Here is a 27,929-nt window from a genome sequence, read left to right as displayed (position 1 = left end):
ATCTCATATGTTGGCAGGACATCTTCAGTTAACTTCACTCCGATCGCGGTACCAACTTGATGAACAAATAGTGAAAGGCGTGGCTAACATTTAAAAAATATCCAATAGCCATTCCGCATTTTTCTGACGTCACGTAGCAGCCATCGATTCGACGATTTCTATTCCAACATGGCGTAATACTAATCAGTTGTTTTTCGTATCATTGCAAGCAAGAGGCTACAATTTTTACAAGTTATCAAGCAATAAATCCAGAGTTTATGTTTCAAAGATCTCGCGTTATTATCTTAGCGAAATATTGACTAGTTTTAAAGAAGTTTACTAGCGTAAATGCAGTGTTGTTTGGGTCGCCAGCTATGTTCGGTAGCTTTACCCTTTCCAACAGAGCTTTATTTTGAGTGTTAACAGGTACCGATGTTGTGTATTTTGTCATTAGAAGACAATACATTAATAAATTGCCCTATTGTTGTCTGTCTTATTTGTGTACACGTTTTAAACGAGCTATTATCGCCAGTTTTAGGCACTTCTACGTTGATTAAGAAGGAAAGAAAGTGGGATGTGAATCGGTTCGAGATCGGTTCCTAATCAATTCAAGATGGTTCGTCGTGGATGTGATTTAGACTCGGCTCCTAGTTCGGAGCCTCCGAAGAAGAGGAACAGAACTGCTTCTGACAGTCACGTACTGAATACGAGTGTCAACATCGACCAGCCGTTGCCACCGGGAGTTGTATTGACTGATGTCTCCCAGAAAGAATGGAGAATCGGCAAGCCAATCGGTAAGTGCATACATTATTATAATTACTTCTAAATTATAAATAACATTCAACAACATTACATGAATATATTGTATAACTATTTAATTGTAAAATCAACCACTTAGACTTTTATAAACACGAAATAAAACAGTATAAACTGCGAGTTCCAAACCAATATAATCTTCTTGTACCTGTAATATCTATATGCTCGTTGTATGTCTATAAACTGACATACAACGAGCATATATATAATACAGTAAATAAATCACTGAAATTACTTGGCTTCATTAACAGAATATCCTCTGATTTTACTAATGTCCGTACAATCAAAACTCTTAATTGCTCAACTGGTCTCCATTCTATGACAATCGCATAAATCACATTGAATCAGTCCAACGTCGCTTGCTTCGAAAAGTACCGTGGATGCTTGGACTAGAGAGGGGTAATTTTTCTTATGCTGATATAGAGTCAATGTTAAATATTTCTAGTCTACAAAAACGTAGTAATATTGATTCCATATATATGTTCGGCATACTAAATGGTATAATCGATGTTCCACCATTACTGGGACAAGTCAAATTCCATATTCCGACTCGTAGGTTGAGAAACAATGAAGTACTGTCCATCAATCAGCATAGAATAAATTATGGCCTTAATTCTCCAATGACCCGTCTTATTGTCAACTCAAGACAAGATCTGGACTTTTTTTGTTCAAGTTTACCACGATTTGAACGAGCACTAAATAAATAGTCCAGATCTTGTCTTGATGTCCCTCATGTTTGTCAATGTTTCTTTTATTTTTTAAAAATTGTTTTTAACTATTCTTTTATTGTAATATTTAAACCCTATAAATTGTATAAATGGACAATGTCCGTTAATAAATAAATAAATAAACCTTTTTCTCCAAACATTTCCACTCCATTCTATCCCCTAGTTTCTTCATCCACATCTAAGGCAATATCGTCGGCCTTTCTTTTTCTTCTGTCTGCCCATTGCGGTTGGATAATTTATATAGCGCCATTTCTGTGAAAATCATCATCATTCCATGTCCGCTCCTTATTTGGAGCATATGGTATCCACAAAGAGCCTCCATGCTCCTATATTGGCTGCCAACTCCTTTGCGTCCTCCCAAAACATATTCTCGTCCCGAAGCTCTGACATAAACTGCCGACGAACAGTCAGCAGTGGACGTCCAGGACGTCGAGAACGTGATGCCTTGTTAAGCGTGGTTAAGGCTCTCAGGAGGCATCCGTAGTATATGGCCAAGCCGACCGTATCGCCTCCGCTTGATGACAGTTGTCACCGGAGTTTTCTGCGTCCGTTATCTTATCTCTTCATTCCGCACAAAGTCAAACCACCGCACCCCCAAGATTCTTCTCAGACACCTATTCTCAAAACTCAGTATTTTGCTGTTTTGGGCCCTTGTAAGGTGTCACGATTCGTATCCGTGGAGGAGAATAGGTGTAATGCAGGCGCTATATAGGCGGCATTTGGTTTTCACTGAGTAAATATCTGATCTCCAGACAGCCTTTATACTATTGAATGTGGTGCCTGCTATTCCTAACCGCACTACCAGTTCTTTCTGTAAGCTGCCATTTTCTGTAACATATACTTAATAAGGAAAACATTCACTCACATCACCCAAGATTTGTTCCTCAAAATTTATAAAACATATGTTCCTGGAGAATGCCTACCAAATCTGGAGTCTCTACTTTAAAAAAGACATAAGAGTTGTTGGAGAAAGTCCAAAGAAGAGCAACTAAAATGGTAGTTTCAACTAAAGCGGTCCTCGTAAGAAATAAATCCTACGAGGACCGCTTAAGGGAGCTCGGGTTAAGTTCACTGGAAGAGCGGAGGCAGCGTGGTGACTTGATCTTAACTGAGCAATAAATTGTACCCAAGTTGAAATCAATGTTCTCTATGAATGAAAACCGCCATCTCAGAGGTCATTCATTGAAACTCAACACTACCTCCTTCTCATCCAACCCCGGGAAGAACTTCTGACAAACCGAGTTGTGGAAAAATGGAATGGCCTTCCCGAGAAAGTGATTGGTGCTAGTTCAGTGAATGTTAACTAGATGCACACAGCAATGTATAATGTTTAATAACCATGTACACTTGATATACACGCATCAGCTAAATAGCTGCTAGTGTATTATGTATATTAATAATAATATACTCCCAGATATTAGAACTCTCGACCCTTTCGATGATTTGGTTTGACGGGGTCAGGGGATTTTGAGCATCAAGGCACGAAGTATTACACAGTACATGGGTTTTTGCAATATTGATTTTTAAACCCATGCATGCGGAGTACCTATTCTCGTCCTGCAACTGCAGAGCGCATGGCCGGTATAGATTTCAGTTCAACAATGTTTGAGTATGTCCAATTGCTTGCAGACTGGCTGGATTTCCTCCCTGGGGAGTTATTCATATTAAAATTTATTTCAACAGAGAGGGAAAACATTTTTGAGAAGGGTAAATGGAAGTCTAGGCATTTACAGGCCTTATGACCTGTTCACCACGATGACGATAAATATAAAATGAATGGAAACAAACAAACGCCATATCACTCTGTTTTTGCATACAGACCTCGCTTCCTCTACATTCATACATCTTCTCATGCACGCACGCCGATTACTCCCACTCTTGACATGTCCATCTTCGAAGTATTTGGACTTAAACATGCCGTGTCTTTCTCTGTCTTCCACGTTTTCTGCACCCATAAACATTCGCATTGTTCTTTCGCTGTCCATTCGCTCTACATATCCAAACCAACGCAGCACCCCTTTCTTGATTCTGTCGATAATGCATGTCTCAGCCTTACACAGTTCACGGATCTCGACATTTGTGCACCTATCATACATCGTTTTACCACACATTCGCCTGAGGGATCGCATTTCGACAGCATTTGCAAATTGGCAGTTCACAACGGAGTCCTGGTCCCGTCCCTGATATATGGGAGCGAAGTATGGACTTGGAAAAACAGGGATGAAAGTAGGCTGAATGCTGTCGAAATGCGATCTCTCAGGCGAATGTGTGGTAAAACTATGTACGATAGATGCACAAATGTTGAGATCCGTACATTATGTAAGGCTGAGACAAGCATTATCGACAAAATCAAGAAAGGAGCTCTGAACGAATGGACAGCGAGAGAACGGCTAAGAATATCTACAATGCGAATGTTGATGGATGCAGAAATAGAGGAAGACCGAGAAAGACATGGCACGATCAAATCCAACAAATACTTAAAGATGGACATGTCAAAAGTTGGAATAATCGGCGCGCGTGCATGAGAAGATGTATGGATGTAGAGGAAGCGAGATCTGTATGCAAAGATAGAGTGTTGTGGCGTTCTATCCTCTCTGCCTACCCTTACGGGGAAACGGCGTGTTGGTTTGTTTGTTATTTTCAACTGTTATTATTTATCTACCTTTTCAACATGATAAAGATTCTAAATAAAGAGTCAAGTAGTAATCCGCACATGTCTGGAAGGTCAATGTTGACTCTAATGTTGTTTGTTTAATATGGTTTCCTCTCCGCGTGTGCTAACACATTATATAAGTAATTAAATAAACAGGATTGTTCACGTTTCCTGCAAATAGACATCTATTTGCACATTACATCTTCATTTAGCCTTCCTTTTTGGATCAATAATGTGTTACCAGTAGTACTTCTACTACTACCACCATCACGCAGGGGCGAATCGTCAAAGTAAGCGATTATGCACAGCTTACCATTATATTTGACTTTAAATAATAATAAATTATGGTAACCATGTTTATGGGGAAAAAAAAAGTAATTGTCATTTATTATAAATCACCGTTTATATCTTTCTACAAAAAAATATCTATGAAGCGCGCCCAGTGCCAGCGCCCAGCCCATTCTTACTGAACGATGATACTATCCGATTACCTCAGCTTATTCTTCCATACAAAAAAGTACACTGTATTTTTCGTCTTTAACCCAAGTCGGCTTTTTTAGTACTAAAACAAACTTGCAGATTACAAATATTTTTAGAAGATTCTCGTTTTGGAAACTAGTATTTTGAACATTATTTCCGAAGGACTATTTTTCTTTGATGGGATACCGTTGACATATTATGTATCACATAGGACAGGTGGCGTTCGCAGTGGCCGTTTTAGGCATTATTCATTTTAAAAGAAATCGGCCAGTGCTCAAGTCTTGACAGTACTGCCAATGACAGATCATAATGGAAATATCTGCGGAATTTCATTGTGGTATTTGTTAATAAACTTTTGTGCAAGTATTGTATTAAAATAGTGTAGAATAAAACTACGTTTATCACGTGGTTAATAATAATTGTTGTTTGAGTTGATTTTCACAGAATTACAAAAAAATAGTCATTTATAATTACATTACTTACATGTTATCTAAGTACTTATATGTAGTACAAATTAATGAACATTTTTAATAGATTACCTATAAAATAAATCACGGCTCGCCACTGCCATCACGCCATTTCACCACACACGTCTATCCTGGCATACTTCCACATTCATACTTGCGCTTCGGCTCTGCCTGCTTTGACATGACCGGACTTAAGGTACGTCTGTACGTCAATCATTCAAATAAATCCTTAGCATGTGGTGACAAAGTACATTGTTTTTCTTAAATTACAAATTCATAATTTCATCATTATTCCCTTTCCCATAGGGCAATGCATTGGTGCACCAATCGCAGCGTGTCTTGATCATTTTTGTTTCATGAAGGTAAGACGATCAGTCTTACGCTCCAGGTACCAGTCCAGGGACTATGAAATATTCTAGTGTGAAACACCCTTTTAAATAAATATTTCATATCAACCATGTCGGGAATCGAACCCGAGACCTCTTGCATGGCAGGCTAACGCGCTGACAATTACACCACGAGGCTGAAAAATTACAAATTAAAAAAGTTAAAATTAAATTTATTTCTCCATATAATCACTTTGTAAAGCGCCCTTGAGATATTAAATTACGAAAATGGCGCTATATAAGTTATCCCTAATAATAATAATAATTCATCTCTAAACCGGTAGACATAGAAAAGTCGATAAGTGGTTTATTTATTTACACTTTATATTATTAAATACTGTATCAACGCAGGTCTACCAATGAATAAAATGACTCGCCTACAGTCCGTATTGAATGCCGCAGCGATACTTATTTTTGGAATCTCTTAAGTTCAGTAATATCACTCCACTGCCTCGGGAATCAAAATGGTTACGACTCTCAAAGAGGGTGAAATACAAACTCTGTTGGCTTATGTATAAATCACTGCACAACTCTGCTCCGGAATATCTAAGGGAACTCTGCATTCTAGATGAACTAGCTGAAAGACGTCTTACGTTTAGATCAGCTACATCTACGTCGAAAGGAAAAGTGATTATACCTCTACGCAAACAGCGCACTAAATTCAGCGAACGTGCATTTGCGGTCGCAGGCCTACGGCATGGAATGCTCTCCCAGCAGAGGTCCGAAACTGTGAGAGTGAAGTGATGTTTCGGAAGAAACTTAAAACCCACTTGTTCTCTAAATCATTTGAATAAATCCGTAGCATGTGATAGCACAAAAAATTGATTTAATTAAATTACAAATTTAAAAGCTTCAATTAAATTGATCATTTGAATAATTCCTTAGCATGTGGTGACAAAGTGAATTGTTTTTCTAAAATTAAATTTATATCTTTAATAATCACTTTGTAAAGTGCCGTCGAGGTATTATATTACGAAAATGGCGCTAAATAAGATATCCATAATAATAATACATATACACATATAAGGGCGGGCATATTGCCTTAAGACAATTTCTTCCTACCTACCCAAACCGTTCAGTTTGGAAAAATTACAAGTATATGAACATATTTTAACAGAATACAATTTTACATAACAATTTAAAACAATAAATCAAATAAAAAATTTACGCTTATAATTTTATATAAATATTTAAAAATGTCTTAAAAATATTACACTATACTATGAATAGAGGAGAGGAGAGGTGATAGGATGGAAAGAAGGAGAAAGGAACAACTTGGAACAGAATTACATTTCAATCTTGATTTAAAGTGAAGCAGTTATATTTAAATATTTAATAACATTTAGTAAAATGTTTGACCACAAAATTAATGATTTAAATATTAATAAAAAAAGTGTTATTGGCTCTTTTTTTTTTTCATTTTTTTTTTTTGCACCACAACAGGCCAGGAGGCCTAATTACAGTGGTGAATTACATCACAGAGCACCCAGGCTTAACTAATATAAACTTTTAATAACATTACAATTTTTTTATAAAAATTTCTCAATTATGTATTTTTTCAAATTAATTTGAAATATTTCAATTTTATCTATTTCTTCAGATAACTCATTGTACAGCTTCAATCCCTTGTACAATGAGTTTTGAGATTCTGTTTTTTTCCTCATTGGTAATCTTATCTTTTTTTTACCCCTTGTTTCATATGTATGACATTGTTGGTTAAATTTTATTATTGTTTTTATTTTATTCATCCCCTTAATTATTTTATGTATATAAATTGCCACATTATATTTAATTTGTTGCTTCACTGTGAGCAAGCCAATTTCTTTGTGCATTCTTTCTACATTAGAATATATATATTTTTTTAGTATAATCCTCATTGCCGCCTTATTTTGAAGAATTTGTATATTTTGAATTTCTCCTTCATTACATAAAAAAAGAATGGAAGAACAGTAATTTATGTGTGGACATATTATTGTTTTATATATAAGAATACTACTTTTTAAATCTATTACATTTCGTAATCTTCCGTACGCTGCCCTCCCGCATATACTAAGGAACCGCCTCTCTCACACATATGTAAACATTTATTTTTTAACGTTAAAGCGTACGTAATTTGAATTGATAAATGTGACCTACATGCTTAAATAAGTATAACCGTCAAACTAAAAGATAAGAACATAATATGACTTATGTTATTATAAAACGTAAATATGTATGTACGTACATAAGAATTATTATAGTGATAAAACGTGATAGCTGTCCAACTTCTGACAAACATGAAGCAAATACTGGTTTTTTTTTTTGATTCGTACATCCAGGTATTCCTAATAGAAACATTGTTTTGTTATAATTGGAAACTTAAATATCGCCATTTTATCAATATAATATCTCAAGATGTTTTCACACTAGAATATTTCACAGTTAACAATGTTTGAGTATGTTCAAATGCATGCAGACTGGCTGGATTATCCTCCCTAGGGAGTTATTCATATTTAAATTTATTTCAACAGAGAGGGAAAACATTTTTGAGAAGGGAATATGGAAGTCTAGGCATTTACGGGGCTTATGATCTATCATTGACTGGTTTAAGTGGCCACTTTACACACTGTGTAACATTCACCATTCTGCCCATGTTTGAACATCCACATTTCCTCAACTCTTCCATCTGTTGACTTTTGTGAAGTAAAAGAGCTGAAACCTTTATCACGTCGGTGAGATTCATCTGGATGAACCAAATCAGAAAAGTTGCTCTTAGACGATTTAATTGATTGCATTAATTATTATAATTATGGATAACTTATATAGCACCATTTTTGTAATATAATACTTCACGGGCGCTTTACATAGTAATTCTATAGATAAATCAATTTAATTGAAGCTTTTAAATTTGTAATTTAATTAAATCAATTTTTTGTGCTATCACATGCTACGGATTTATTCAAATAATTTAGAGAACAAGTGGGTTTTAAGCTTTTTCCCAAACATCACTTCACTCTCACAGTCTCGCACCTCTGCTGGGGAGCATTCCATGCCATAGGGCCTGCGACGGCAAATGCGCGTTCACTGAATTTAGTGCACTGTTTGCGTAGAGGTATAATAACTTTTTCTCTCGCCGTAGACGTAGCTGATCTAAGCGTAAGACGCCTGTCGGCTAGTTCATCCGGAATGCATAGTTCCCTTAGATATTCCGGAGCAGAGTTGTGCAGTAGTAGTTAAGTTTTTTTGAAAATGCATATAAGGTCCATCTCAGTTCTACATTTCTTCAATGAAGACATATCAAAATTGCCAACTCGCAGGTAGATTTAAAAAAAAAAATTGAGTAAAGATTTGTCGGCTTCATGGTACACTCTCTTTTTCCTCTTTAGAACTAAATTGATATAAAGTACTTACTTGACATCTCTTATTACTCTATAGTTAGGTACTGTGCTGACCTTGTGGCTATTCAGACAAGTTTTTCTCCATCCTCCTTACGCCTTCTTGCAACAAAGGATTTTGCTAATTCAATGTACCCTGCTCCTTTGATAATTTTCACGGTCTAAGCGTTGCTGGATATTATATTAATACAGGTATTTTACGCACATGGATTTTCTTGCGTTAAAATGAATTTATTTATTTATTTGGTTTTCAAACAATGGAAAAATATTAACAAAAACAAACCTTCACGCCGTTTCCCCGTAAGGGTAGGCAGAGAGGATAGAACGCCACAACACTATCTTTGCATACAGATCTCGCTCCCTCTACATTCATACATCTTCTCATGCACGCACGCCGATTATTCCGACTTTTGACATGTCCATCTTCAAGTATTTGATGGATTTGGTCATGCCATGTCTTTCTCGGTCTTCCTCTATTTCTGCATCCATCAACATTCGCATTGTAGATATTCTTAGCCGTTCTTTCGCTGTCCATTCGTTATACATGTCCAAATCAGCGCAGAGCTCCTTTCTTGATTTTGTCGATAATGCTTGTCTCAGCCTTACATAATGTACGGATCTCAACATTTGTGCGTCTATCGTGCATAGTTTTACCACACATTCGCCTGAGAGATCGCATTTCGACAGCTTTCAGCCTACTTTCATCCCTGTTTTTCCAAGTCCATACTTCGCTCCCATACATCAGGGACGGGACCGGGACTCCATTGTGAACTGCCAATTTTGCCTCTTGTAACAAACATTTATTTGCCAAGGTCGATTTAAGTGCACCGTTTACTGTGTTCCGGGCACTCACCAATATCTTTCTCAGTCATTCAATCCCTAGTGAACATACTTCCCAGATACACAAATTCTTTACTTATTTTAGTATAATTCCATTCACCAATATTAAACAATCAGAAATATTAACATTTTTTAAAAAGGCATGACATATTTTTTATTATTCAGAATATTTCATAAATGGTACATGTTTTTTTTTATTCTATACAAATCTACTTTTATACATCTAGTAAATGTTATAACTGTAACTCTCTAAAAAAAGAGACTTATTCCTGTGCTTGGAGATAAACTTACACTGTTATAGTTATTTATTTATTAGAATTTATATATTTTTGAAATATACGAATACATGAGAAAAACAAAAAAAACTTATAGGACATAAAAGGAAAAACAGAAAATAATAATACATTCATACTAATTAAAATTGAATGCAGTTTTTATACTTGTTCAAAAAATCTTTAAATTTATTTATTGGTGGTATTTTGAACCGCTCTCACGGCCGAAGAAAACACTTTATCTGGTGTATTTTGTTTGTAAATACACGAGATAAATTGTTTTCTACGGCCGCAAGAGCGTTTGGAATACCAGCCCTATAGTCCTTAAAATATAGCTTGATTAGAATGACGGTTGTCAGCAAAAGTGACGACATAACTTTGTAGTGACCTCTAAGGAGTGATTTATATTTACACAAAAAATCATTCCTATCTGGCATGTAATTTTTTTTTTTTTAATACAATGCTTGACAAATAAACCAACATAATTATATTAAATTAGCTTTAAAACTAAAATAAACCTAATTATTAACGACATTCTTACAAGGTTACATCATTTTGCCAAAACGTTGGAGATGGAACAAATAATTCATTTGATGTTGTTCATGAAAAAAGTATAAATGTCTTTTTGTTTGGTGAATAAATTATCTTAAACACACTATAATAGGCTTCTTTTGCGTTTTCATTTTATATATCAGTTTTCGGAAACAGAGTTTCATGTTTGCATGAAAAAACTGATAAAATCGATTTGATCGGTACATGATCAGTGATCGGTAATTTCTATCACTAGTGACATTCGTTTGGCAGCTGTCACTTTAATTAAGCTATATTTTAAGGAATATAGGTAATATATATAGTGTAAATAGTGAATATAATTAATGAAAATGTACATATGAAACAGTGAATATTATAAAGTAGGATATTTATTTCATTTTCATTTCATTTTTTTGCACCACAACAGGCCAGGAGGCCCAATTACAGTGGTGAATTACATTTCAGAAAAACCAGGCTTGAGAAAAATCACATTTTTTAATTTTTGTGTTCTCACCGGGAATATAGTAACTATAGGTACGTTTTCTTCTCACTACTTTTAAAAATATATTACTCTATAGTGCATATCTATGTATTATATGTCAATGCCTGTATCTCTATTATCCGTTCTGCATAGTTGTGCAATTAAAGCATTTTTTCGGCAATGTCGCCGTTCAAAATATAACCTAAAAAACATGAATCGCATTTGAAGGAAATGTTTTTTTTTTCTTCGTCCACGATCCTAGTATTACATTATTGCGAACGGATCGTTTCGTGTGTGTTCAGACTCGAGTCGAGATGTGGAATTAGATTGTACTCGTTAGGTTAGTGACCGGCAGACATCACCTTGAATACGCCAAAATGGCGAACGCTAAAACTAATTTCGCGAATCGTACATTCCCGCGATGGCGGAAAAGGGACGCCGCCATCGCCGGCCGAAAACATAAATAGCCTTTATTGGCTCGAGATTCTGTAGTAAATTGGCAATGGCGACCGCCGCCATCGATTCAATGCCGCTGAAACAATAAACACGCCGAAAATTACGTAATTCATTCATATTCCCGCGCGTTACGCCCACCGCGGCCATTTTGTTTGCAATCCTGACAACGGCGGCCAACTTCACGATTGTTATCTTGTTGCGGGTGCCAAAATCGCGGTCCGAGAAAAAAAACACCGAGTCGAAAGCGTTTATCGTTCATGCCGCGCGATGATACTTTTAGTCGGTTGTCAGTGTCGTGGTTACTCGGAGCCTTTATTTTCCTTGCTTCAATTTAGTTTTGCGGACCGTTTACATCAGCTGTCTTTCTGAAGAAGTAGTATTTTGTTTTACGCAATAATTTCGCTTTCGTTTTATATTTTTCATTCCAACAAATGAACAGTTCAACTTTCTCTCGCATATTCTATTTTGAGTGATATTTACTAATCGCCATATAAATGAAAAGATTTCAATTTAATGGGTTAATTAGTTTTCGACCAATATTTTGACGATATTATTGTTGGTTCAATAATTATACTATATATAGTTATTGTGAAAGCAATTCCAAATCATAATTACTATGATAAATGATAATTAGCAGTTGGGAGAATTTGAATAAGAGAGTTTGTCGCAAAAGGCAAAATTAGCAGTTCACAACGGAGTCCTGGTCCCGACCCTGATGTATGGGAGCGAAATATGGACTTAAAAAAACAGGGATGAAAGTAGGCTGAATGCTGTCGAAATGCGATCTCAGGCGAATGTGTGTGAATCTAAAACTACGTGCGATAGATGCACAAATGTTGAGGTCCGTACATTATGTAAGGCCGAGACAAGCATTATCGACAAAATCAAGAAAGGAGCTCTGCGCTGGTTTGGGCATGTAGAGCGAATGGACAGCGATAGAAAGGCTAATAATATTTACAATGCGAATGTTGATGGATGCAGAAATAGAGGAAGACCGAGAAAGACATGGCATGACCAAATCCAACAAATACTTGAAAATGGACGTGTCAAAAGTCAGAATAATCAGCGCGCGTGCATGAGAAGATGTATGAATGTAGAGGAAGCGAGATCTGTATGCAAAGATAGAGTGATGTGGCGTTCTATCCTCTCTGCCTACCCTTACGGGGAAACGGCGTGATGGTTTGTTTGTTTGAGAATTCAAGAAATACAGATTTTCAACCATAGACAGAATAGTGAATGCTACACAGTGTGTAAAGTGATCATTTAAACCAGCCAGTGACATAAACCGTGTAACTGCCTAGATATCCATATGCCGTTTTTTTACAGTTCCCCATCTCTATTGAAATATCTGTAACTCTCGACAATATTCACCATTGTCTAAATGAACTGGTTATGTTTTTTATGCTTATTTTAGTTTATTATTGTTATTATGTTAACTTTGTTATATAGCTTATCTTAGGCATGTTTCACATTTTGTAAAATGTTTCCCTCGGCACGGGACACTCCAGTGAGGGAACATTATTCTGTATAAAAAAAAAGAATACAAACAATGTAAAAGTATAAATAAATAAATATAGCACCGGTTTTCTCAAATTGACTGGTTTGGGTAGGTAGGAAGAAATTGCCTTAAGGCAATATGCCTGTCCTTATTATTAAGTGTTTAAGTAAACCTGCCAATGACCAGTCATAAGCCCTGTAAATGCCTAGACATCTGTATTCCTCCCCAAAAATATTTTTCCTTTTGCAACAAATTTAGGCAATATTTTTGATTTAACAATTCTTATTTATCACCTTTTTCTAATAAATTAACAATAATCATGGGTTTTTATTAACAAAAATAACTATTACGATATCCACTACATACACACTTAGGTAATAGATGTCTAGTCTGCCTAACTAGGTACAACCTGTTTTAAGGCAGACATTTTTATGCAAAAATAAACAATAACACTACTACCTACTAGTTAATTTACTATACAGTTATACAATATTAATCTATACCATTTATTATTTAAGAATGTATTTTGAGTCAATTTTCCGATTTTTCTCGACCTAAACCCAGCCACCAATTTTTTTTACAAATTTATTAAATTGAATCTGGGTCATGGTTTTGCAATGTTTGGGTAACAGATTGAATATTTTGGGGCCCAGAAACCTGAAATTTCTTTGCCCGAATTCCTTTAGTTTGACTTCTGGTAGTGTGGGAGTCTTCCTCTTGGGATTTGGTAGAATAATTTCCTTCACAAACATTATTATTATAAAAATATATAATTGCCTTATATCTAAGATGTCAAATTCTTCAAATAACTTGATGCTGGGGTACCTAAAGAGCTTTTTAAAAATTATTTTAATTATTGATTTTTGAACAAATTCGAGAGGTTTAATATTGATTCATTAGTGCCTCCTCATCCTATTATGCCCTTAGTTATAATTGAGTTACATAAAATATAATATAGTTGTTTGATAGTTGTTAGATTTTTGGGGGCATTAATAAATCTTTCCAATAGAATTAACACGTGAACCGTAAGACTTTTTGAAAAAATGTGGGTGTTCTTTTCCCACCTTTTAAATAATAAAAATTTAATCCCGATTTCGGTCCAAAAACTCCCAAAAATTAATTGTTTAGCAAACTAGTTGTAAATATTTATGTTTTCTGTCCCCTGTTAAAATAATAATTTGACCTTATCTCCAAAATATGTTAAGATTAGTATAAAAACTGTCAGCGCTGTAAACAATTCACCAGTCGTGAAGATGCCTACTTAGGCGAAAGCGCTCATTGGTCAAAATAAATATGTGGAAGTGTACCAAGTATTTTTTTAAATTAATTACTTGTATGTAAATATAAGTTATTACATCATAGTTGTTTGAGTTTAATTAGAGATAAGATGTTACGCATCGACTTGAAGATGGAATGGAATTAAGTTTTCTTTTGTGATTTTCCATTAAAGATTTAAACATTTTGCTTGCGATGAAACCAGTCACTGGTTATTCCAAATTTGGGGATTCAAGTATCCCTCGTCTTTTATTTCCATAATAAATTTCTCACTTTTGTATTACGTATTTATAATGGAATCAATTTGTCTCCGGTAGGGTGCGGAAGCTTCGGCCAGATCTACCTGGCGTCCGATGACGTGAGCAGCGAAGTGACTCGCGACACAGCCCGGTACGTCCTGAAGGTGGAACCGCACTCCAACGGGCCGCTCTTTGTGGAACTCCACTGCCTCATCAGGACTGCCAAGCACGGAATGAGTAAGTACCATTTCGCTAAATGTTATTAAATAATTGTATAAAACGTCAGGACACCAATATGAAAATCCCACTGTACCATAGTACTTGCACAAAAATACAAACCAACATGCTGATCGGACACACGCTACTAGAAAGCAACTTTATATTATTTGAATCGGGTTGTGGTACCGTGGCTAGTGTCTCGGACTCACGGCTCAAAGGTCCGTGGTTCGAATCCCACTCTACCCCAACTTGATAACCATTTTCTAATAGTGAGTTATTTACAACTCGTTGAAAATGGCCAACAAAATAGAATATTTGGGTAAATCGTAAGAGCGCAAATGAGGATATTATAAGCAACCTTAGAAATTTCCATTAAAGAATTTACTGAGATATTTGCAAAAAACTTTGAAAAACGAATCGAGGGCATTCAAAGCAAAGATAGAGCAAACTCCCATTTTGGTGTTTTCGAGAAAAATAACAAAAACTGCCACACTAATGCCAAAGATAGTATTTATGTTAAAAATGTTATTTTCACTAAACTTAAACTTTAAGATACCAATAAATTATCTTTAATAGAAACATGAATTCAAAAAACTTTCTTAATATTTGTATGGCACGGCCATTTTGACAGTTTAAATCTCAAGCCGAAGTCGAATAAAATGGCTGATGGATATTGCTGTTTGCTTCCAAAAACTATTTTCAAACCACCAGAAGTATGATTTTAAACTACATTTGGAACACAACTACAGAATGACAACATAACATTTTGCTAACAGGTTGCTATCTTTGCTTCCAATGCCCACAATTGTGAGATTTGTAATTATGCTTCACCAACTCAATGGAGAATGCTAAGTTTGCTGTGTCAAGTGGTATAGTTGAAATTTGTTTTTGCAAGATTTAGAGACGGTTTTGAATTACGCTATTATTAAGCTAGGTAGGTTTTTATGTTTAGTTTGTTTCGGCATCAATAACTAATTTTCCGTTTTTTGGTGGAGATTTCTGAGTTTGCTCCTAATACCCTTAAATATTTATTTTTATAAAAAAAAAAATTAAATGTATCAAAATGTTCACGTGTATATAATCTCTAAGGTAAAATTAAATAGAGATGACTCTTAATATGATAAAAATTTGAAATTGTCTTCTAAAAATTATCAAACAACATTGCCGTGCAAAACGCATAGAAGAGTTAAAAGTACTGACTGTTTATGCCTCTTAAAATAAAAGTGTGACACAGTTTTGCCGCAATGTAAATGACAGTTGAAATTCTGTGGTGCCATACTAAAAAAAGTGATATATAAATAAAATTTCCCAATATTTAGCAAAAAAATCATTGTATGTATTTTATGAAAATAAAATTTTTATTTTTGTGTTTTTAAGGTTCAGTACCTACATAAAATTATTTAAACATGTTTTTTTTAATTCAATAAAAAAATACATTGTAGTACCGATAAAAAAAAGTATTTTTAATGAAATCGTAGGTAAATATAAATAATCTTCAATTATGACACTTTTTACAATTTTTCTGCAGTTTTTCATTTCCTCACTTAGGTGTTTTCCACAGTTTAACGCTTTTTTGTAACTCGCTTAAAAAGCATAAAACAAGGGTTTTACTGTATTTGAAAAATTCTAAATATTTTATTGTTTTCACAACATTGGTTCTTGTACTTTTCAGTCAGGAGTTGGCAGCAACAGAAGCAATTGAAATCCCTCGGTATGCCGCACTTCATCGCCAACGGTTCCCACATCCTCGGAGATACGCGATACCGCTTCTTAGTGCTACCGCGCTACGCTACCGATCTGCAGAAGCTCTCTCGCACCCTCCAGTTTGGGCGCATCCATCCCAGGAACGTTCTCGTCCTCGCCGCGCAGATCATCGACGTTCTAGAGTACCTCCACACCAAGGGGTACACTCACTCCGACATAAAGAGCTCCAACCTCATGATCGGCTTTCGGGGAGACGCCTTCAAAGACCAGCGGACCTGCCGGTATATGCTGCCCCCCGAGACGAGCAATTGCGAATCCATCGCCAGTGAATCCAGCAAGAAGTCAGCAAAATCCTCCAAAAACTCGTGCACTTACTCCGGATACTACGAAGACAAGGATTTTGAGCTTAACAACTACAGCGACTCGAGCGAATTTGAAGAAAGCGATTGCGAAATCAACCGCACTTCGCAGCGGAAGAAAATAACATCTAAAAAGTTGCGCGCCAAAAAGATCTTCAATTTAAGAAAGCATAAGTCTTCCGTCAACTATGGCGACGAGAATAGCTCCATCTGCTCCGATAGCTCTCATCTCAGGTCGATGAATTCTGCGTCAAAAGGCGACGTTTATTCTTCGGACGAAGGCTACCACGAGGGCGCCCGTTCCAAGCGGTGTTCCGAAAGCAACGACGAAGAAGTCGACTACTTCGAAGAAAGCATTTTGACACAGTCTTCCGGGCAAGTGTATCTTTTGGACTACGGACTCGCGTCCAAGTTTCTCAACTCGGACGGCACGCATAAGGAGTTCGGCATGGATCAGAGGAAGGCCCACGACGGTACTTTGGAATACAGCTCGAGGGATTCCCACATCGGTGCGCATTCGCGACGGTCCGATCTGGAAAACTTGGGCTTCAACCTCTTGGACTGGCTCACCGGAGGGCTCCCCTGGAAGACGGCCCACATTATGGAAAAACCAGACTTGGTGCACGCGGTTAAAAAGAATTACATGGAGGATACGAAAAAATTCGTTGAAGCTTGTTTCAAAACTAATTCTTATCCACCCTTCATCGAAAAGTACCTCGATTACGTCAACAAGTTGGAGTTCACGCAGAAACCCGACTACGCGTACTGCCGAAGTCTGTTTGTTAACGAATTCGTGAGCTGCAATTTTGGCACGGAAAAAGATATGGAACTCAACTTTAGCAAGGAATCGAATACAGCCCCGCAGAAAAAGAAAAACTATTCCAAGAAGATTGGCAGAAACAAAACTCTTAAAAACACTTCGCCGGATTTCTTAAAAAGAAACGGAGTTGTCAAACCGTCCGGGAGAGAAAATTTCATTATGAATTCTTGGGAGAACAATTTGAAAATGGACTTGTTGCGCGAAGGATTGAATCTGTCAAACGACGGGAATAGAAAGCCTTGTACTTCTAGAAATTTCTACGTCTCGGACGCTGTTCTGATCAGCAAGCTACGGCAGTCTCTTCTCCCGGTTATGGAGACGCCCAGCAAGAAATTCTCACCAAAAAATTTGCGATCCAAAAAAGTTACTGGCAAGAAGCGAAAGGGTGCAAAAAACAAACGGAGCAGCATCGGAAAGTTTGGCAATTTTCTCGGCTCCGGGAAGCAGTACACCTGGGCGGAGATCCTCGCCGGAAACCCGGAAGACATCATCAGAAAAGTGGATAAAGAGAAGACTTGCGATGCTTCTTCCGAAGCCAAAAACCCCCGAAGCCGAAAGGTGTCAAACGCCTCCGAAATCAGCCTCGTAAACGACGTGAACGCTTCGCCGAATCTCCTCCGAAAAGATTTCCTCGCCAACAGAAATCCCACGTACGCGATGAAGCAAGTCGTCGCCCAGTACAGACGCAAAACGTCAGGCAAAGCGGTCAAGTTAGATTTCGTCGACGAGACCGACGGCGATTCAAATGAGTCCGGGTACACGTACGCGATGATCATGGTGCTTAAAAACAAAGAGAAAAGATTGAAAAGAGAAAAAGACGAGAGAATTGTGGAAGAACTTCCATTAAGGAGGTGTAGGATTAAGAATTTGACAAACGTAACAGTTAGGAAGGGAGCTAAGAACGCGAAAGTTAAAGTGTCGAGTAGCAAAATTTTGAGTAGCGGTTCGCCGAATTTGTCTAGTCCGAAGGTGAAAATCGTCAGCAATAAGTCGGTTAGTGATAAGTGTAGCGTGTTAGATTGCGAGATACAGGAGGCCAAGTCTAGAAAGCCGGTCGTGGTGCTCTCGCGGAGGTGCAGCCGAGGGTCGGCCAGGCCGGGGCCAGAGGCGCCAAGGGCGGCCGCGACCTGCCGGCAGAGTGCGAGAAGGGCGAACCAACCCGCCGAAAAGAAGACTGAAGATAATGTTCAAGTTACTAAGAAAGGTGGGTGTGGTTTTACTTGTAAGGAAAACTAACAATTTCTCAAATGTACATCACTTTGCATTATTCCAACAGGAGCAATATTACTAATGATGATGCTGCTAATTAAACTCGAGACGGGATCTGGACTTTTTTGGTGCAAGTCAGTCTAGATTTAAACAATGACTAAGATAGACCAGATCTTGTCTTGAGGTAGTAATTATTATTCATTCTTTTGTCCTAGATTTAATTTTCTTTATTTTTATTTTATTTCAATTGTGCCTGTATGTATTAAAACGATATGTGTTTGCCATTTTTTTAATGATCTAAATCTGTTAATAAATAAATAATCGTATACAGATATTTGTGATTTTGAGTGTTAGACGTTTAGGATATAAATATAAATTATTGAATAACTTTTTTTTTTCCTCGGCAAAGCACCCAAATTTGAGTAATACATGCCTTTATTTACCAAAGTTATTGTTGCAAGGTGGCAAAATTTATGCAAACTAACGTAAGATTTTACAACATTTAATGAGCGGATCACGTGTAAACAACTTATAGAACAGGGCTGAAAAATAAAATAATAATAAGCAATATATTTAATTTCAATTCACATAATTTTAATTTCGTAAATTATTTAGTTTGTAAGAATATATACTTTGTGTCTCAGATATTTTTTTGTATTTCCTTAAACAGTATTGAATTTTTGGCTTTTAATATTATATTAAAAGGAACGGAACTTACAGAGAAACATATTCTGTAAAAAAAGCATTTTTAAAATTGATATTTGGGATAGTTCAGAATAGAGAAATATCACATACTACAAATACCAATAAAGATATCGTGGTTATACATGTAAAAGTGACCATTTACAAAAATGACGACATTGAGATTATTGACTTTTTGACATCGTATTAGCAAAATGCTTGACTGGTAAAAATGCCAAGTCGATCCGACACTCCAGAAAAAAATTAATTTCTAAAATATGTGACCATTTGATAGAAGCTCACAGATTTTTGACAAGTAAAACTGACCAACACACATAGTCAGTTTTATTAGTAAATTTAAGATCCAAGGAATTGACTAAGTAACAGTTAGTCAATTTTACTTGTAGGTGATGTCACAGTGAAGAGTTAGTTAGAGTCAGTAGTCGGTAATTAGTAAGTTAGTATACGTTTTGCATTTGTCAAATACGTTTTTTTTATAAAAAGTTCATAAATAAAATTTATTTTTTAGATTATTACGTAACACTTCTTAATTATTTGTTCTTTTTCATTTATTTTGTATTCCTGTGTTTTATTTAACCTTCATAAATATTTAAAAAATGGATCATTGAAATAAAAAATCCCAAAAACATAATTTATAGTTATAAAATAAAATACTACCCTCAATGAATGAAACAAAAATGATTACCTGCTAAATTTCATGTCAAATTTTACAGGTAAAATTGACTAAGTTCTTCAATTATAGGCTTCGGATTCAAGGCGCAACATCATAACTTGTATTTTTTTTTTAAATTTCATTCTTAAAGAAAGTTAAAGAAATGTTATTAAATTTATTTCAACAGAGAGGGAATTAAATTAAACCAGCCAATGACAGGTCATAAGCCCTGTAAATGCCTAGACTTCCAAATTTCTTCTCGAAAACTTTTTCCCTCTCTGTTGAAATAAATTTAAATATGAACAACTCCCTAGGGAGGAAATCCAGCCAGTCTGCAAGCATTTGGACATAATCAAACATTGTTGAATTACTACCTGGTAAAAGAAGAAGTATAAAAATTGGAAAATTGTTTCCAGGCGTTGCCTAGTTGGTGATTTGGTTCAGCCGGATGAATCTCACCCACGTGATAAAGGTTTCAGCTCTTTCACTTCACAAAAGTCAACAGATGGAAGAGTTGAGGAAATGTGGATGTTCAAACATGGGTAGAATGGTGAATGTTACACAGTGTGTAAAGTGGCCACTTAAACCAGCCAATGACAGGTCATAAGCCCTGTAAATGCCTAGACTTCCAAATTTCTTCTCGAAAACTTTTTCCCTCTCTGTTGAAATAAATGAACAACTCCCTAGGGAGGAAATCCAGCCAGTCTGCAAGCATTTGGACATAATCAAACATTGTTAAATGTTATTAATATCATTACAATTTAATTTCTTATTGCACATATTGCAGGTTCTATTTACAAATGAATTTTGAAAAGATTTAGTAGAACATTTATAAATTTAAAAAATAACTGTTAAAACTCAAAATTCATTATCATCATAATTTCCCTATCTGCGCCCGGTGGTGTGTAGGGCACTGCATCGGCATTCCCGACATACACGACCTGAAAAATTTCATGCTTTTATTTTATTACAGGTGAGAAACGAACCCCGGTGAAGAAAATTGCGAGCGTTTCCAAAACGCCTCTCACAAATTGTTCAAAATCCAGCCCCGCAACTTCCCCAGGCAGTGCTGCCGCAACCCCCATAGTCAGAAGTAAGCCGAGGCCAGCCAGAGTGATCGCGACGAGGAGCAAGATGCTCCGAAGAATCTGAATTCATTTGACAATCGAAATGACTTTTTGTAACGGTAATTGACTGATGAATAGTAAAATGTAAGGACGTGGAAAACATTGGAAGCATACGCAAATCTAACCTAACTTTTTACAAGTTACTAACGAAGTCCTCGGCAACGAAAATTTGGACAAACATTCTTTTCAAATAATAGTAGATTCGGTACCCAAATGATAACTCGAAAGCTCGATCATTTGAATCTGTTAAGAGGATGCTCAGTCTGAACTTTCTTCATACAAACATGTTAATATGTTAATATTAACCGTTCCCGGGGAGTTGAATCCAGTCCTTGTCTACAAAAAATTGGGCAAACTCGAAATATAGTTAATAATTTAAAAAATAAGATTTTCAGGCGTTGCCTTAGTATGTAGGTGAAATAATTCGATTAGATGAATCTCACCCGCATAAATAAAGGTTTCAGCTCTTTAACTTCACAAACATCAACAGATGAAAGAATGGAAGGAATATAGATGTTCAAATATGGGCAGAATGGTGAATGTTACACAGTGTGTAAAGTGGCCACTTAAACCAGCCAATGCCTAGACTTCTATATTAATTTTTCTAAAATGTTATTCATCTCTGTTGTAATATGTTAATATTATCTAGATGTTAAATAATTGTTCCGTTTTTGTCAAAATGCACAAACCGGGCTGTATAGAAAAGGTAGGATTCAACAACCCATTTTGACAAAAACGCTACTATATAAACATTTCAAACTGCCCTTAAGGCTGCATCTAAAGAGACAAATATCTCAACGGATACGAAGGATGTAAATGGTTGATATCTCAACAAAGATGAGTTATTGGGGAACGTGGAAATGGAAGCATTTTCAGGGCCTATGACGCGTGTCGAATATAGTTTAATTTAGTTATTTTTGCGTATGTGCAAAGTTTCCCACACCGTATGACTGTATCGTATTACGTATTGTAGTGTTATGATTACCAACATTGACGTTGCGCCGAAACTGTCGATCCTGTAAATTATATTTTTGTTTCTTTATTGTTTTTGCGTTGTGTTCCTTGATGCGATTTCCTTATTTTAACAAATGCATTTAATGTATGTATGATAATTTAATAAAAAATAATTGCGAACTACTCGATTATAAATCCATACACGGAAATTACAAAATGTTTTAATACTTAGGACAAAATAGCTGTCGCCGACTTTGAAACTATTTTAAACGTAATAATATACATTTTTTAAATTTGAATAAACGATTATTATTATCATTTTAATAATAATAACATTATAAAACATGTGTTATTTCTTTTAAAATTACAATCCTTTTAAAAAATAAACATTTGTTTTTTATTGTAAACATCAACATTAATTAGCAAATCTGTCCCCAGGGGTGCTATTCTGAATCTTCTCGCGGGGGTGGAGAGTGGTTCATTTTTGGTTTTTTATTTTTTGCATGCAACTATAATTTGTTTCAAATATGGTCACACTGATGATTAAATGTCAAAACTGCTTCAAAAACGGAAATAAAACTGATACGGTTTGGTCGATTCAACCCAATGAAGTGTTTTGGGTAATGCTTAAGGTCGCAATAATGTTCTAAATGAAAATCAACGTTTGTGTTTACATATATTTGATGGTTAATTGTCAGCTGGCCATATATGAAGCAAAGTGTAGTCGCACGAAAAAAATAGAAATCCACAAATGAGCTCTACTCCGTAAGAAAATTTAAAATAGCACCCCCGGCATACATTGTAGACCTTCATCATCATCATCCCCCTTTCCCGACTCAGTGGTGCATAGGGCACTGCATTGGTAAACTGTTATATGAATGTAATGTTGTCAGTCTTACGCGTCAGGTGCCAATCCAGAAACAATGAAATACGGTATGGTCTGTGCGTACCAGAGTAAGTAAAGATAATGTTTTGTTGTCTATGATACTATGCAAAAAAAGTTATGGAAATTATATAAATTTAAAAAGTAATATAAACATTATCAATGACTAAAGTACACATATTTTTCTCGCAAAATATATACACAAAAATTTAAATAGTAGAATGTTATAATAAAATAATAATTAAGAGCCTTATTATTTATTTGATTTATTTAAGACTTTATATACATATAAGGGCGGACATATTGCCTCAAGGCAATTTCTTCCTACCTACCCAAACCGTTCAGTTTGAGAAAATTATAAATTCATGGACATATTGAATCTTACAATTTTTTACAAATATTTAAAAAAAGATTAACAAAATAAAAATATATAAAAAATAACAACTATATTACAAATAGAGGAGAGGGGATGGGAAGGAAATAAGAAGGATAAAGGAACAATTTAAATATTTAGGTAGTGACATTTCAATCTTGACTTAAATGTAAATAAAGAAGGGGCGTCTCTAGCATTAGTGGGTAGATTATTCCACAATCGAGCAACTTCTACTGTGAAAGAGGAGGCAAGAAAATTAAAGCGATGAAAGGGTATTAAAAGGGTTCTCTCGTTACTAGAACGAAGAGATAGTCCATGTTATAGAGGTTGGAAGAGCTCTCTCAGATAAACAGGCAAAGTGGGATATTGTGAAGAAGTGATAGAATGTGAATGTTTCTTCTATGCCGGATACTGAGCCAGTGTAGTTGCGTGCGATATTCGGTTATGTGGTCGAATTTGCGAAAATCATAGATATAACGTATACAAACATTCTGCAATCGTTCCTACTTATCAAGTTATTCAGAGTCAGCATCTGGATAACATACATCCGCATAGTCAAGGAGTGGAAGAAGTAAGCTCTTGACTAATATTATACACTATCTATATAAAGAGTCAAATAATATCAAACTAAAACTCCGCAAGCAACTTGCCAAGACATATGTATGGAGCATATTGATGTACGGTTGTGAGACATGATGCCTTACCGAAAGAGATAAAAAAAGACTAGAGGCCTTCGAGATGTGGTGCTACAGAAAAATATTAGGAATTTGCTGGAGAGACCACATCACTAATGACGAGGTTCTCAACAGAATCGAAGAAAGTAGGCACCTAATCAAAACCATCTCAGAGAGGCGAGCCTGATGGATCGGCCATGAGGGTCTCCTGCACGACATCATAGAGGGAATGGATGAAGGGACAAATTATAGAGGGCGCCTCCGACGGGAATATTTGGAGCAAGTGTGCGAAGATTTTAACTGCGCCTCTTATGTCGAGCTGAAGAGGGCTGCAGAAAATAAAGACCAATGCAGGGTGAGATGCAGGACTTTGCTGCAAACCAATCCCCAGGATTGAGACTGCAAAGAAAAGATATAACAAATACAAATATTCCGCAATCGTTCTAACTTTTCAAGTAATTCAGAGTTAGCATCTGGATAACATACATCTACACAGTCAAGGAGTGGAGAAGTAAGCTCTGGACTAATGTTTGCTTAACATTAATTGGCAAGAAATTCTGCAATCTTTTAAGTAAGTGCAAACTGCTATACAGTTTACGACTAACTTCGTTAACCTGATCGTGCCACCCTAAATGCTTATGAATTACATTTTAATATTAGTTACATATATTGCTTACATATATTAGTTATTATTATTAGATTACATATTAGTTACATATGTAATATAGTATATACTTGTTACATATTAGCCATTGAGTTATTTTTTTCTTAAATGTTTTGTCAACATTTTCTTTTAAGATTTGCTTAGAAATCTTATTAAATTTTTTTGGAATTTAATAATGGAGTGTTCTTTGGTCATTTGTATTGTATTGTGGATAACTTATATAGCGCCATTTTCGTAATAAAATACCTCAAGGGCGCTTTACATGGTGATTCTACTGTTAAGTTAATTTAATTGAAGCTTTAAATTTGTAATTTGATTAAAATAATTTATTTTGTTGTCACGTGCTACGGATTTATTCAAATGATTTAGAGAACAAGTGGGTTTTAAGTTTTTTCCGAAACATCACTTCACTTTCACAGCCTCGCACCTCTGCTGGGAGAGCATTCCATGCCATAGGGCCTGCGACCGCAAATGCGCGCTCACCAAATTTAGTGCGCTGTTTGCGTAGAGGTATAATAACTTTTCCTCTCGCCGTAGACGTAGCTGATCTAAGCGTGAGACGCCTGTCAGCTAGTTCATCTGGAATGCATAGTTCCCTTAGATATTCCGGAGCCGAGTTGTGCAGTGACTTATACATAAGCCAACAGAGTTTGTATTCGACCCTCTGTGGAAAACGTAGCCAGTGTAGTTCCCGAAGTAGTGGAGTGATATGACTGAACTTAGAGATTCCGAAAATAAGTCTCGCTGCGGCATTCAATACAGATTGTAGGCGAGTCATTTTGTTCATTGGTAGACCTGCATAGATACCATTACAATAATCGACTCTAGACACTACAAACGCATTTATTAATTGACGGGCGGCATCAACCGGCAAATTTTTGCGTATGCATTTAATTTGTCTCAGCTGGTAGAAGCATGAACTTATCGTTCTACTAATTTGAGCGTCAAGAGATAGGTCAGAATTGAGTAAAACTCCCAGTAGTTTAACGGTGGGTAAAACGGCACTCCCTACATTGGGTAGAGCCGTATCCTGGATCAAATTCTGTCGTCTGGCTGAAGCCACCCACAGTTGTTCAGTTTTTGATGGGTTTAATGTTAGTCTGTTTTCAGCCATCCAGTTTCCTATTTTCTTGATGCATCCATCAATTAAATTGACAAGCACACTTCTCTCGCCTGGTTTGCAATAAAAATAAATCTGCGTATCATCTGCATAGCAGTGCGACCACAATCCACATTCTTTGATAATGTTCTCTATATCTTTAGTGTAAAGGAGATAGAGAAGTGGTCCGAGTACTGACCCTTGAGGCACTCCTGTAGACACCCGAAAGTTGGTTGAGATTTTACCCTGGAACACGACTGCATATTCTCTTTTATTAAGATATGAACTGAACCACATATGTGCCTGATCACGGATACCATAAGTTTTCTCCAGACGTTCAAGCAAAATATTATGGTTGTAACAGACGCGGCGGATCACTGCTTCGTCCGTAGCAATCGCGCCCGTCACAAGAACTGTATTTCTATAGGTGCTGGTGTCAAACGCAGAGTGGCCGGGCGTAGGCGGGCCTCGGCCGACGAACGATAAGCTCCGGGGGAGGTATCGTCGCCTAGAGATCCCTTGCGGGGTCGCTAGCGAGTAGCGCTGGCGGCCGCAATCCTGAGTCAGGCAACCGGGTTGTAAGGCCGGTATCTCTCCGTCGGTGGGAACGGCGGGGTGTGTTCCGGGGAAGTATCCAAGGGTCCAAATTATCCGGGGTCCAAAATCCAATCCAAAGAGTATCCGAGTTCCAAGTCCAGGGGGGTAGCGGTGTTCGAATCCAGGTGGCGATGAGGTCCGGTTTGAAGCGAGGTAGGGAGGTGAAGTGGAGAGTAGAAAGCCTTAGTAGTGTGGTGAGATGACTGACTTTATTTTTCCCCGGCGGGGCTATATATACAACATTTTGCCGTGCGGCGGTGGGCTAGGCCAATAGCGGGCGGTGCTAGGTTGACCAATCACGCGGCGAGAGAGATAGCGAGCACATTTGCCGGCTCTATCGGTCTCTCTCGCGCCACGTATAAGGTCCCCACCCTCCCGCTACCGGCCGCAGTTCCCCGCCGACCGCGCGGCGATCAACACGTATACAGAACAACATAAAAACACATTATGGGCATACAAATATTTTCATGAATTCTAATCTATATGTGGGCTTCAGTATGGCGATCACCACCCCCGAAAGTGACAAATACTAGTCTTTATTGAGGAGGTGGTAGATCGCTTACACATACTGAAGCCTCCTATGCTACATTAAAGCCCCAGGAAGGGCCGCCAAGTTGGTGCATGTACTTTTACGTCGGCAACACTCCCCCCTGCCGAGGAGGCATCTCTGCGCCGACGTCGTCCTTGATTTGCAACACGGCGAGCTTGACGGCGGGTCGTGTGTAGGTTCCGGTGGCTGTCTGGACCCGGGCGCTCCTGACTTGTCCATCCTTCCCTGGTGTGACTGCTATGACGCGTCCCCGCGGCCATTCATTCCGCGGGAGGGCGGCGTCCGTTATTATGACCAGGTCATCGACCATGATCGGCGTGGCGGCCTGTTGCCACTTCCGTCGCTGTGCCAACGTCGGGAGATATTCCCTCATCCATCTTTTCCAAAATGCGTCGGCTAGTTTCTGCGCCACCCGCCATTGTTTTCTGAGGCACAGTTCGGGCGGCGCGTCTCTGTAATCGGCCAGATGCGGCTGGGCCCCGCTCGACCCGATGAGAAAGTGCATCGGAGTCAGCGGAGCGTCGTCTCGGCTATCAAGCGAGACGTGGGTTAGGGGCCGAGTGTTTACTGTGTACTCGGCCTCCGCTATCGCTGTCATTAGCGTTTCCTCTCGGGGGGCTTGTTCCTTTAGAATCACCATAAGCGCCCCCTTTATCGACCGGACGAGCCGTTCCCAGGCTCCCCCCATGTGTGGCGCCGATGGCGGGTTGAACACCCATTTGATCCCTCTCCTTGTCGCCTCGTTCTGTAGTTCGGGATCGTGAGCTAGTTCCTTCATGGCGGCCGCCATCTCTTTGTCTGCGCCTCTGAAGTTCGTCCCGTTGTCCGAGTAGAGCGTTGTCGGATGTCCTCTGCGGGCCGCCATCCT

General features: G+C 37.3%; 1 protein-coding gene across 1 annotated transcript; it reads left to right on the top strand.

Moving 5' to 3' along the window:
• Window positions 1-158: 158 nt before the first annotated feature.
• On the top strand, window positions 159-22,608 carry LOC148273994 (uncharacterized). Its single transcript, XM_088237776.1, has 5 exons — window positions 159-405; window positions 512-773; window positions 14,554-14,712; window positions 16,367-18,781; window positions 21,114-22,608. The coding sequence occupies exons 2-5, from the start codon at window positions 593-595 to the stop codon at window positions 21,290-21,292; spliced, it is 2,934 nt and encodes a 977-aa protein (XP_088093902.1). The 5' UTR covers window positions 159-405; window positions 512-592; the 3' UTR covers window positions 21,293-22,608.
• Window positions 22,609-27,929: the final 5,321 nt, after the last annotated feature.

The sequence above is a fragment of the Micrasema longulum genome, unplaced genomic scaffold, assembly GCF_059751315.1.
Source record: "Micrasema longulum isolate JH-2025_06_02 unplaced genomic scaffold, ASM5975131v1 h1tg001783l, whole genome shotgun sequence".
NCBI classification, from domain to species: Eukaryota; Metazoa; Arthropoda; class Insecta; order Trichoptera; family Brachycentridae; genus Micrasema; species Micrasema longulum.
This window is presented reverse-complemented; position numbering and strand designations above follow the sequence as displayed.

Bases quoted from the DNA above. Each gene is read 5' to 3' on its own strand.
- LOC148273994 (XM_088237776.1), top strand. From the start codon at position 593: ATGGTTCGTCGTGGATGTGATTTAGACTCGGCTCCTAGTTCGGAGCCT. The intron at 774-14,553 runs GTAAGTGCATAC...TGTCTCCGGTAG, and splicing joins GAGAATCGGCAAGCCAATCG to GGTGCGGAAGCTTCGGCCAG. The intron at 14,713-16,366 runs GTAAGTACCATT...TGTACTTTTCAG, and splicing joins GACTGCCAAGCACGGAATGA to TCAGGAGTTGGCAGCAACAG.